Raw genomic sequence first — 13,024 nt, 5'->3', positions numbered from 1 at the left:
ATAGATCTTAGACAATACACATAAGGAGTTGATAATGCATAAAGACTAGCAGAGACCCGTAAAACATTTGGGGCCAAATTAGTATATTTTGCCATAGTACTTCTTTATATAGAGGATTTCTAGAATAATACAAAAGAAATCTAATCGTAGACGCCGAAATCTATACGTCCACTTGTCTTAGGCTTCACATTAGTTAAGCTTTTATTAAGTATGGCCTATATTCGATAAAGGGGTATGTTAACAATGTAACTTGGGTAGTTTCTTTTGCTTTAGTTTAGATAGGGATAAACTTTACTGTAGTTAATACTATTGATAAATAAACGTATAATGTTATTCTACTATGTGACGTCAGACCTTTCTAAAAACTCTGATAAGTTTTAAATATGTTTTTGTACAAAATGTCTATTAAAGTAAATTTACATCCGCCTTTGTTTGCATCCTTTTCGCATTTAGATTGTTAGGTGAGCGCACATTTCCAGGACAGACAAAAACTTATATTATTATTATAAAGATGTTTGTTGCTTGTAATACACGCAGACAGATCTTTAACCAGGTATAAAATATATCTGGACATATGTTATCAATAGCTGAGATCGCAAGGTTGTCTGTAATACGAAAAGTTATAAGTGCTCAAGTGAGCACAGGCTAATGGAGGGATCAGATATATCTACAAACGTTATACCACAGGCAGCATAATTTATGAAATACAATAACATATCATCTGACATTGATTATACTGTAGTTTTATAGCAAACATAGTGAAAACGTAAAACTAGTACTTTATGGTCAGGTTATTGTAATCTTTCTTCAGGGCTGAGAGGAGCAACGGCCCTTCGTGTCCCTCACAGTTGATGTCCCTGGTCTTGTGGTGGGATGTGATATATCTAACCCTTTTCTATTAAAGGGTGATCTAGACGTGGGATTAGGTATACTAGACACTTTCTATTACAGGCTGGTCATGAGGTGGATGAGGTATATCTGGACACTTTTTATTACAGGCTGGTCATATGGTGGAATGAGGTATATCAAGACACTTTCTACTACAGGCTGATCACGAAGTGGAATGAGGTATATCTAGACACTTTCTATTACAGGCTGGTCATGAGGTGGAATGAGGTATATCTAGACACTTTCTATTACAGGCTGATCATGAGGTGGAATGAGGTATATCTAGACACTTTCTATTACAGGCTGGTCATGAGGTGGATGAGGTATATCTAGACGCTTTTTATTACAGGCTGGTCATATGGTGGAATGAGGTATATCTAGACACTTTCTACTACAGGCTGATCACGAAGTGGAATGAGGTATATCTAGACACTTTTTATTACAGGCTGATCATGTGGTGGGATGAGGTATATCTAGACACATTCTATTACAGGCTGATCATGAGGTGGAATGAGGTATATCTAGACACTTTCTATTACAGGCTTGTTCATGAGGTGGATGAGGTATATCTTGTCACTTTTTATTACAGGCTGATTATGTAATGGGATGAGGTATATTTAGACACTTTCTAGTACAGGCTGATCGTGTGTTGAAATTACATATATGTGGAACGGATTAAGGTTTAGTGGGAGCCTAGACCCAGGTAATATTTGGGAATAATAATAATTCACTCTTGCCTCTATTCTGCTAGTTTTACAGACTATAATTTATTTACTTTTGTCGCCGGAGGGTCCCTTGTATAGCCGTGGCCCTAGGTCCGGGCTTAGGTGGCCTATGCGTTGATCCGGTACCGGTTACAGGCTGGTCTTTTGGTAGGATAAGATATATCCAGACGTTTAACCCTATATAACAAAGTGACTATTAGTAGTTAATGACATAAATAAAACTCAAGACAACTAAAGCTTATAATGGTTAGAATGCACAGAATAAAAATTTGGATAGCCTTTTTTGTAAAAAAAAAAAATCATGGCCCTAATCCCAGCAATACCTCACGAGCTTCGGCCAGCCTGGGCTAGTTCTAAGTCCAAAAAGTAAGCCAACTATGAGAGTGACTTTATGTCTACGAACTGCTGTAATGATGGACGAATTCTAGCGATGTAATGTGTGTGAGGTGTAAACACTGCAGCATGACTTATTTTAAAAAAGTAACATACAATCATTTGTTACAGGTGAAGTGAAGGATTTTCACTCTTTGAATGGCTATTATTTGCTGAGGTTTAACTCTGCACCAGGCTCGCTAAAAAGAAAAATAAATACACCCATCAAGCGTTGACCCTTATACAACTACTACAATTGAGTATACAAAACTCATACTAATGAGCATAAGATATATATGAGAATTTGTTACATGGAACCACCAAAGAAACATGTGAATTCCTCAGTTATTGATTAGATTTAAATTTTACCAAAGTATTTTCAGCGGAAAATCTTTGGAAAAGTTGTCAATAATGCTTGATGCTTAATGATGACTTTTTAGTGGATATCGCACCTGGATCCGTCGCTAGCTTTTCATAGTGAAACTTCACCGCACGCGACTCACGTTGTTTTCTATGTTATTCCAGACTTCTGTCAGTCACGTTAATGGGCGGAGCCTAGACGATACAGAAAACCGGCGGGCTAGCGACTGCAACAGAACTCAAGTAGACTGGAGAGTGACGCGATGGGGATGCGAGCTAGATTGTCCCGGCTCGTTACCCTGGTTCTTTTATCTACGGTGTTACAGGTATGACGCTTTAGACTGAGTAGAGATAAATAAGAATAGAGTAAACGATAAATTATATATATTTCAATGAAATAACAAAATAAATTAATGTTTAATATGTTAATTATTAGGTCATCGTTACTGAATCATAACCGAGATAGAAACTTCATTGATATGTAATCAACTTTGTTTGTAACAAAACAGTTTATGCGTGAATATATATATAGTATAAAGCAGCAATTTGCTATTTTTGTGAAATATAATTTTAGTTATTTTATTAGGTAAAATATCAAGTGGTCAAAATGGACCAATTAGTCACAACAAACAATGCTAAATGACCATAACTACTAAATGTCTCTGTCTTTCAGTTAATTTATTTGATTATATATTAGACAGAATGGTTAATACAATTTAAAACCCCTTTTTAATTTCCCTTTATTACTATAGGTTTTAGGTTCCGGGGTGTTCGAGTTTCGTCTAGTGTCATTTTCGAACGAATACGGCCGTGATTTCGAAGGAAATTGTTGTAGCGGATATCGTACTTCGCAGGGTTTGTGTAGTAGTGTTTGCCGGACGTCATTTCGCGTGTGTTTGAAACATTACCAAACAACCATTGATCCAAATCCGCCTTGTACTTTCGGCGAGGTTATAACGCCTGTGTTAGGCAATAACTCTGTGCATCTTTTGGATAAAAAAGTTCCCGGATTTAACAATCCTGTTCGGTTCTCTTTTGATTTTTCCTGGCCGGTAAGTAGAATATACATTAAGTTAAACTTAAGGGTTATTTTAAAAAATCAATGATAATTTGGTAAAATAGTTACATCAGTGACAGTTTGAATTATAAATGTGCATTGTCGTTTGCGTGAGAAACTATTTAAAGGCAATAAGATAGAATATAAATTCTAAAACGTTTTTCAGAATTTTGTGACTTTAATGTTAAGCCAACAATATCATATTACAAAAGAGCAAACAAACGTGCACCAAATGTGACAGTCACGTGAACAATGTCTCGTCAGTTGTCAATATAGTTATTGTTAAATACGATACAACTGATCCATCATTCCACGAAAGCTTAACCATAGTAGTTTTATAAAATGCAGGTGTGAATTCAGTTGCTTACAGTTGCTCAAGGTCAAGCAGATAGAACTCGTATATAGGATGTTGGATCTGTCCAGCTATATTTCACACTTCTAATCACTGCGTAATAAAATCTTCTCTTTATTTTGATTCCAGGATGTGTTTCATAGAGCGCGAGCAAGTTTCGTTAGTGTCGTATTCTAGTGAATATGCCCAACCTTTTCACCCCTCTTCGTGAAAACATGATTGCAGCACTTATATCAAGACCTAAGTTACGTAAAAGTTGCAATTCTGTTACACACCTCCTATTTTTGAAACATGTACGAGACCGATAGCAGTGGACGGATATTGACCTGTTATCACAATCATTTGTCGCTTTCAATTTACATATCTAACCTATACGAAAAATAGAAACATTTCTTTATGAACACCTCTCGTAAACATACTTAACAATTGTTATAAAAATATAGATGTATTTATTGCAGAATATAAAAAACTTATACAATATTTGTATACATATGTTTATATATTACAGCATACTGGCAAATGATTCTGTCAAGTGTTTCTTTTTTTATGACTAAAATGATGATCATGAATGTAGTCAACAAATATATACAAAAAAACTATTCCTATTGGCTACGTTTTAGTAACTTAAGTAGGAGAGACAAGTTTTCACAAGTTTGTAATTAACAATCCATTATTTCTTAATACTTTCAAACATCATATCACGTTACAAACGTATAACGTTTAGATCTCTGTGTCTTTGAATGAAACAGGTCTCAAAATTAAATCTTAACGTTGATTGTGGTTTACTTTCTAATTGTCTTTATCGCTGGATTTGAACGATATTTTTGTTTTTATATTTAAAAGTTGCTGTTAATCATTCGGAGAATTCAAAACGGTATTTGGCAAGCTTTCACGTATCTTGTATTACCAAAACTTGCGAAGAATTATAGTTGTTCTTAGATAAAAGCCTGTTTTCTTTGTTGTTAAGCGCAAAGCTGCAAAATGGAATATCTTGTATTGCGCTCACCACAGTCATCGAACTCTCAACTGAAGCGTTATAACTTCTCAAGGTTACCGCTAAACCACCGGAAGTTTGTTTGTTTGTTTGTTTTGGATTTCGCGTAAAACTACACTAGGGCTAACTGCGCCAACCGTCCCTAATTTAGCAGTGTAAGACTAGAGGAAAGGCAGCTAGTCATCACCACCCACCGCCAACTCTTGGGCTACTCTTTTATCAACGAATAGTGGGATTGACCGTTACATTATAACGCCCTCACGGCTGAAAGGGCGAGTATGTTTGGTGTGACAGGGATTCGAACCAGCCATCCGCAGATTGCGAGTCGAGCGCCCTAACCACCTGGCCACCGGAAGTTATAAACTTGATACCCGGAAGCCAATATATGATGTTTTTCACAGTTTATCAATCTTTATAAGCTTGAAAGAGCAGTACTGTTATTGTATGGTAAATTTATCTTTAAATTTTTAAAAATGAAGCCTGTTTGTATGATGAAAAGAGTGTAGTTTTGGGTCACGTTAGTTTTATAAAAAACATCATATTGTATTTGCTTAAGAGACAGATATATATCTTATTTCCTTTTATATAATATTAAAGGTATCGAGAGCATAGAAGCAATGCAAAAATGTTTTAAGCCCACTCTGAAACACAAATAATTGGGCTATCTAATAACAAACAACAGCATGTGTTAAGTATTACGCTATATGTTATTGTAATAATGTTAAGTAACACAGCGTGTGTTGATGCAATAATGTTAAGTAAAACAAAGTATGTTAATAAAATAATGTTAGGTAACACAGCGTATTTTAATATCAAATGTTAAGTAAAACAACAAATGTTAGTGTAATAATGTTAAATAACACAAGTTATGCTAATATAATAATGTTAAGTAAAACAAGAAGTATTAGGGTAATAAAATTAAGTAACACAAGTTATGTTAATATAATAATGTTAAGTAAAGCAAAATACGTTCATGTAATAATGTTAAGTAAAACAACTTATGTTAGTGTAATCATATTAAGTAACATAGAATATGTTCATGTAATAATGTTAAGTACATTAATATAATATTTTTAAGTAACAAAGGATATGCTAGTAGAATAATGTTAAGTATCATGTACATTACATACCTGTAAACAATTACCTTAGTTTGATTTTTTTTTATTTATAGAGAGAGCATGAAGTACAAGATTTTTTATATTTATAACGCTATAATTTGAGTATTAGTAATGTATTAGTTGTATAGGACGTAAACTGGAAACCATAACCATTAAAGGTTGGATAAAAATGTGTTGCATAGAAGAAAGTTTAAACTTATGGAATAAGTAGTTTGGGAGTGGGTTCAAAAAGGAGGTTAAAAAGACAAAGATTTTAGAATTACTAAATTGCAACCCTTCAGAGCAGAAAAAGTTATTTTATGATTTCAAAAATATTTATTCACACCTTGGCGTGTTTAATGGGCCGGGCGTGGTTTTGTGGTTATCGTGCCCGAACTTTGAATCCAATGATTCATGGTTAGCAGCCCGTTGTTGCAAAAATTCTCTCTACACTTTGGGGCCGTGAATGAGCTATACGAATGACAGTTAAATCCCACTATTTTGTCAAACAAGAGTAGCCCAAGTGTTAACAATGTGTGTTGTTGACAAGCTGCGGTCAATCGGTTCAAAATTAGGGCGACCTGGCATGGACAGGTGGTTAAGGCGCTCGACTCTCAACCTGAGAGTTACGGGTTCAACTTACCCTTACCAAACATGCTCGCCCTTTCAGCGGTGAGGGTGTTATAATGTGACGATCAATCCCACTATTCATTGGTAAAAACAGTAGCTCAAGAACTGGTGGTGAGTAATGTTGACTGTCTGCTTTACCTATAGTCTTTCGCTGCTAAATTAGGGACGGCTAAATTAGATAGCCCTTGTGTAGTTTTGCGCGAAATTCAAAACAAACTAAAATTAGGGACTGCTATGTGCAGGTACCACTTGGTATACCTTTACGCGAGATTTTGACATAAACTCAAAAAGATACGTTTTACTCGTGTTGAAATATATCTAATCAAATTAATTTGAATTATCGTAAAGACGACATTGTGTCATTTAAACACAAATTACTGGAATTTGTTTGAGTCATGTGTGGTTCGATAAGTCTGACTGTGTGATTGCCTTATGTCTTGAAAAATAACACTACTTATACAATGTGGTTTTGTTTGTTTCTGTTAACGGAGCTTTTTAAATTTTCTCCCCAGGGACTCAGCGGTAAATCAAAAGGCTTATAACGCTAAAAATAGGGTTTCCACACCTGTAATGGGCATAGCACAAATAATCCGTTGTGTAGCTTTGTGCTTAACAATAAATAGAACCTAAAAATTCTTACATTTTCTAAAAGACGCGTTTCTTATGTGCAGATTTATCAAACAAAACTATACCAGAGATGACATTATTTAGAGAGAATTTACTCTTGCTTACGAGACAACGAATCATAAGAACTTATGAGTGAAAGCAAATAAGAATGTGTTATAATATGTTAATCACACTACATCGTGCGTATCCAGTGCCAATGAGACCTTTCGCACAATACCATGGCTCAACAGGTCGGCTAGAATATGATAAACGTAGTAGTGGTCTATTTATATCATCAGTTTCAAGAACAACGACTGTGGTAACGTGAACTAGATGAAATATATGATTTGTAATTATTTTAGATGAATGTTAGAAATGTCGAGATATAACAATGCTTTAGTTCTCTATCTAAATAAACTAAGTTATATTAAAATATTTCTAAAACAAAAGGACCCCTATTTCTTATATTATGTTTCCCGGTGGATCAGTGATAAGTTTTCGGACTTACAACGATAAAGTCCGGGGTTCATTTCCATGCGGTAGATAGAGCGCAGATAGCTCAATGTGTGGCTTTGCTATAAAAAACAAAGAAATCCTTACCTTATTTCTACAACTTATTCATCTTATGCTGTTAATTTTTTCGAAGCTAGTTTTGCCAATAAATGGAGTTGATTTGATGTTGCTCCAGCTTTGGGAGTTGTTGAAACTTATATTCCTTATTAGCTGGTCTTCATTCTCGTGTCTATAGACACTTGCACTACGTGGATGGTACTGATATGTCTCCATTTTGTTACGATCAGATATCCTCCAGATGTCGTTAATTCAGCCTCTGAAGGTTGATCCATCTCAGTCCAAGGTGATATGGACTATACTTATGAAAATAAGTCTTATGTTTGCACTAAGAGTCCAGGAGATGAGTTGTCATCTTTCGTTCGTCTACGTACTTCTACTCATTTCCTAATAATCTGGATAAAGTTTTTATTTTCGGGGAATTTCATGGTTTCTCTCAATACCCTTTTACATTTAACAATCGGGGAATTAGTCATTTCATGGTTTCTCCCAATACCTTTTACATTTAACAATCGGGGAATTAGTCATTTCATGGTTTCTCCCAATACCTTTTACATTTAACAATCGGGGAATTAGTCATGTCATGGTTTCTCTCAATACCCTTTTACATTTAACAATCGGGGAATTAGTCATTTCATGGTTTCTCCCAATACCTTTTACATTTAACAAAGTTTGTAGTCTTCTTGAAGAGGTTAAGTCATTTCATGGTTTCTCCCAATACCTTTTACATTTAACAAAGTTTGTAGTCTTTTTGAAGAGGTTTAGTCATTTCATGGTTTCTCCCAATACCTTTTACATTTAACAAAGTTTGTAGTCTTCTTGAAGAGGTTAAGTTCTTTCTTTTTCTTTTTTGCAACTTCTTATAATTATAACTAACGTGTAACGTCCGTTAGAAACGGTTGTATGATGTACTAATTCAAACATCTTGATTATAAGGAGTAAACGTGACTGCTTTCGTCCGGAAAATATCGCGCGACAACTATCATAATGGCTACCACGTGTTGAGAACGCTGATCGTTCGTATTTTCCAAATGGGTTGGATCCGTAGAATAAAATATTAGATACGAAACAGATGGTCAAATAAGTGTTTGATATTTTCAACCTGAGCACTACATTATGCGACACATGGGCTAAACCACCAGTCAGAGATCCAAAGGTTCAAACACAAACATTCCTAATGCAGAACTGCTGACCAGAAGGAGAAAAAAACAGTCATTAACGTCTGACCATACACATCTGCTCCTAACCAAATAGCAAGATTGTTTATCGCTTTTATAATGAATCCACATTCTTACAGTACGATGTGTATTCAGTGGCATAATACAAACTCATACTTTGGTCTTTCAATTCCGCAGCCCAGCACACTAACCACCAGACTACACCCAACCGCAGACAAATTAAGAAATATCGCTCTTGTTTTTGTTCAACAAATGGCTCCTAAGAAAGAAATAGTAATTTTCTTTTATGATCATATATGAAATTTGCTGTAGAATATCGAGTTCAGTTAATAACAGTTATGTGATTATAATGAAAAATGTGTCTTTATTGTATAAATTAGCACACGTGGACTGATATCAATAAGTAAATTTTATTTTTTCTCCAGGGAACATTTTCATTGATTGTTGAAGCCTGGCACGAAAACAGTGATAGAGAAGGTATGTTAATAATTATCCACTTATCGTAATGTTGGAGTTGATTAGAAGTTAATTAAAATAATACCGTGTTATAAATGTTGGTCACGAAACATCCACTGTCGGTATTTACAAGTATCAAACTTCTGAACAATGAATACCTAACATTAGCCAAACGTTAGCCTTACTATTTTCACTTTAGGATCAGCCGTAAATTGCACATTACCCGAAGACAAGTAAACGAAATGCAACGGGTGGGGAGGAGTGAGCCATGTCTCAGAGATTTGGTTTTATGTGAAATACTCAAACGTTCATGTTTTGACACATACAGGTCTAATAATCTGAAGTAAAACATTAAGCTTTAAGTTCAGTTGTTTTATTTTATTATTATTTTTTAGTAGCAGGCTTAAATTACAACAGCAAATCGATGTTACAAAGCAAGAAAAAGAATTACGCCACATTACGATGCTTTCCCTTAGAATTTACAATTAATATTTTCCCTCAGTTCACAACCGTCTTTTTGTTTTTGAACTATTGTAATATCTTAAGCATCAAGCATTGTTTTCAGGAGTTTTACTCATTGTAAGCTAGGTTTTGTGGAATTGTTCTCATTAAACAATACACTGAAACTCCTTAAATATCACCGCGTCATCTCCTACTTAATTCTAGGCGAGGTATAATAAGGTGTTATAAAATATGGGCTTAAGCGGACACTTCGTGTATTTCATTAAAGTTGATTATCGTTAATTCTCTATAATGGTTTGTATTCAGTCGTCGCTCTGCTGCGATGTGAAAGTTGGTAAACTGATAGTAATAACCTGAAGTTAAGATAATACACGCATGCAATTAAATTTAAAAGTACCCTCCCCTGCTGTCGTATTTTAAAATTTTAAACTAACTTAACCTTATTTAGTCTCTGCAGCCACGTATAATGAATTTTTTGTGACGGCCTCTATACCCACTGTCAAAGGTAGACGAAGATACGTGAATCAAACATTCACTCACTCATATGGAAGCGGTCAGTCTGCCATCTGGGATGCAGGGAGGATCAATAGTCAGTCTAGAGCTCTCTTCTTCCCCCCATTCTTCCGCTGTCTACCAAGGTTAAGGACCTGAGAACCGTGAGAAACATGTGATTCGGCCGTCAATATTTACTGAGTAGACCTATTGTCGACGTAGAGAAAAAGAGTACCCAATAAGTCTTAAGAACACGTTGTGGGAATTGGTGGATGACCTGTTAACAGCTTTAGGCGGACTTATATATTATGTACATTAGGAGTTGTTTTATCTCGTTTTTATGCTTTTTTTTTACTGTGGTTATCGTTTATGGCCTTTTTTAATTAATATTGATATTGTTATTTTAAACTAGGTATTGTCAAGTTATATTACATTTTATCTTGTTTCAATTATTTTGATAATATATTTCAAAAATAAAATAAGTTTTATAAAGTTTAATTTGCAGTTAGAAATTTTGCTTGCGTCTTAGTACCAGTCAGATGGTACTATGCGATAGCTTTGAATATATCTTATATACTTGAATAATTGCAGTGTATTAACTGTTCAGTAATGAGTATCATCCAGATTGAATGTGTACAATTCATAGTCATACAAAGTATTCAGTCGTTCATTTTATGTATGGTTTCAAATGCACTGTGATTAGAACATTCGACTCACAATTCGGTTCGCGCATTCGAACTCCTTCACCAAACATGCTTGTGTTTCAGCTGTGCGAGCGTTATAATGTGACCGTCAGTCACACTATTCTTTGATAAAAGAATAGCCCAATAATTGGGGGTGGGGTTGACTAGCTGCCTTCCTTCTAGTTTATCACTTCAAAGTTAGGGACGACTAGCGCAAACAGCCCTCGAGTGTTTTTCTTTTTTTTTTGTCAAAATCAATAAAACAAACAATCAAATGCATTGAATCCTTAGAGCTTATGCGATGTTCATTTAATATATATAAAAGCCAGTTGCCTTTTAGTAATGCTCTGTTTGTCTGTGTAGCTTAGCAACAAAACTATACATATATACTAGGTTTGAACTTAAAAACGCAGAAAAACTATCTTAACTGTATAGGTCACATCAGCTTACAGAGGCAACAACTATTTTAACTGTATAGGTCACATCAACTTACAGGGGCAACAACTATCTTAACTGTATAGGTCACATCAACTTACAGGGGCAACAACTATCTTAACTGTATAGGTCACATCAGTTTACAGGGGCAAAACTATCTTAACTACATAGGTCACATCAGCTTTGTGGATTTGTGAAATGTTTCACTTACCACAGCCATCTGAATAAGACAACTTCATGAAATAGATAAATCGGGTCTACTTCAACAGTTTCTGCTGGGACGTTATGGGTCAAGGTTTGGGTGATAAGATTATGTTAGTGAGGCCTTAGACTCCTACCGTCTAGAGTTGTTTATAACTACTCCTGATAACTGGTCTAATATATATATATAAGCCATTTGTCAATCTGCATGTGTGTAACGCTGGCATTATGTAACACTACTTGAGTCATTCTTAATTTAAGTTGCACTATTCTTGTTTTTTTTTTAGAGTGTACTTGAATTTTTTTCTTTTACAATAAAAGGGGAAGCTCGATAAGAAAAACTCTCTGAAGAAGGGGTGAGGCCCCCCGTTTATTATATATATATATTTACAAACCCCAACCCGTCAGTTTTTGGAGGGCCTGGTAAAGCTAGTTGTCTAATATAGGGAGAAGGGTACTGGACTTTTACAAGTTGAATGTTAAAATCTGGCTATTAGAAGGTTTTTGCAAGCAAAGTGCAGAAATAAACACATTGGGCACTCTGACAATAGTAGTAATGTCCTGAGCATAATTTGAGTGCATGAGCGTATTATTCATGTAGCTCTTGGGTCACAATTGTTGTTGCATACACACAACCTTATTACAGCTGTTTATATTAACCTACAGATACTAATCACAGAATTCCTGATGAGTTCATATCCTACCGGCTTTTTTAAAAACTATTTATGCACCGAATTGCTTTATAAGTCCATAACTATTAGTTTCAAAGACCGTAATAACATACGAGTCATACAAAAATGTGAATGAATTATTGTAATTAATCCCACTGATTATTATTGGGGTTTCCATAATATGTCTTAGTTAGAAAGTAAAGTATTTCACATAACGTTTTGGATACCGTACACTGAATTTTGCACCAGACAAAAAACATGGAATTATTCAAAGTGATGCAACACGTGAACCCTACCGGTAGTGAACGGCATAAAAAACTAGTTTAATTTGAGGGTTAAAGTAACCTTGAAATTTTATCGTTTCATTGATTCCATCTGATAGCTGTCTACGGTGGCAGAGGTGAACTCTTTTTTTTTAACATCGCCTGTTCACTCGGAACCATTTTGAGTGTACATATTGTTTTTATCATTACTGTAATGACTTTGTACATGTAACTTCTAAAGCAGTGTAATCCCCTGTGTTGCAATATCCTTGATATATTAAACACGTATAACTTGCCTCTTGCAGATTATGAAATTAAATAAGCCTCACGATAACCAAGTGGGTTTTAGCAATAATAAATTACTTGCTTATTTGACGATTTTACAATCAAACATGTTTGAGTGTTGTTGAATTTAACATGAGGATCTGTATGGCGAACTGTTGGTTTTAATATGAGGATGTGTATAGTGTGTTGTTGGATTTAACATGAAGATATGTATGGCGCACTGTCGGTCTTAACATGAGGATGTTTA

The 13,024-nt window shown here is 34.9% G+C and overlaps 1 protein-coding gene across 5 annotated transcripts in view; it reads left to right on the top strand.

Annotated features, from left to right (window-relative positions):
- Nucleotides 1–13,024, top strand: part of LOC106457872 (neurogenic locus protein delta-like) — a 56,182-nt gene that overhangs the window by 22,707 nt on the left and 20,451 nt on the right. For all 5 annotated transcript variants that reach the window (XM_013917322.2, XM_022383929.1, XM_022383928.1 and 2 more), the window contains exons 4-6: nt 2,511–2,671; nt 3,098–3,397; nt 9,255–9,306. In XM_013917322.2, the coding sequence (XP_013772776.1) occupies nt 2,609–2,671; nt 3,098–3,397; nt 9,255–9,306 (415 nt within the window). In that variant the 5' untranslated portion in view covers nt 2,511–2,608. The remainder of the gene's footprint in view (nt 1–2,510; nt 2,672–3,097; nt 3,398–9,254; nt 9,307–13,024) is intronic.

Source organism: Limulus polyphemus, unplaced genomic scaffold (assembly GCF_000517525.1).
Source record: "Limulus polyphemus unplaced genomic scaffold, Limulus_polyphemus-2.1.2 Scaffold384, whole genome shotgun sequence".
Taxonomy (NCBI): Eukaryota; Metazoa; Arthropoda; class Merostomata; order Xiphosura; family Limulidae; genus Limulus; species Limulus polyphemus.
Note: the sequence above shows the minus strand (reverse complement) of the source record. Positions and strands in the feature narration are given on the sequence as shown.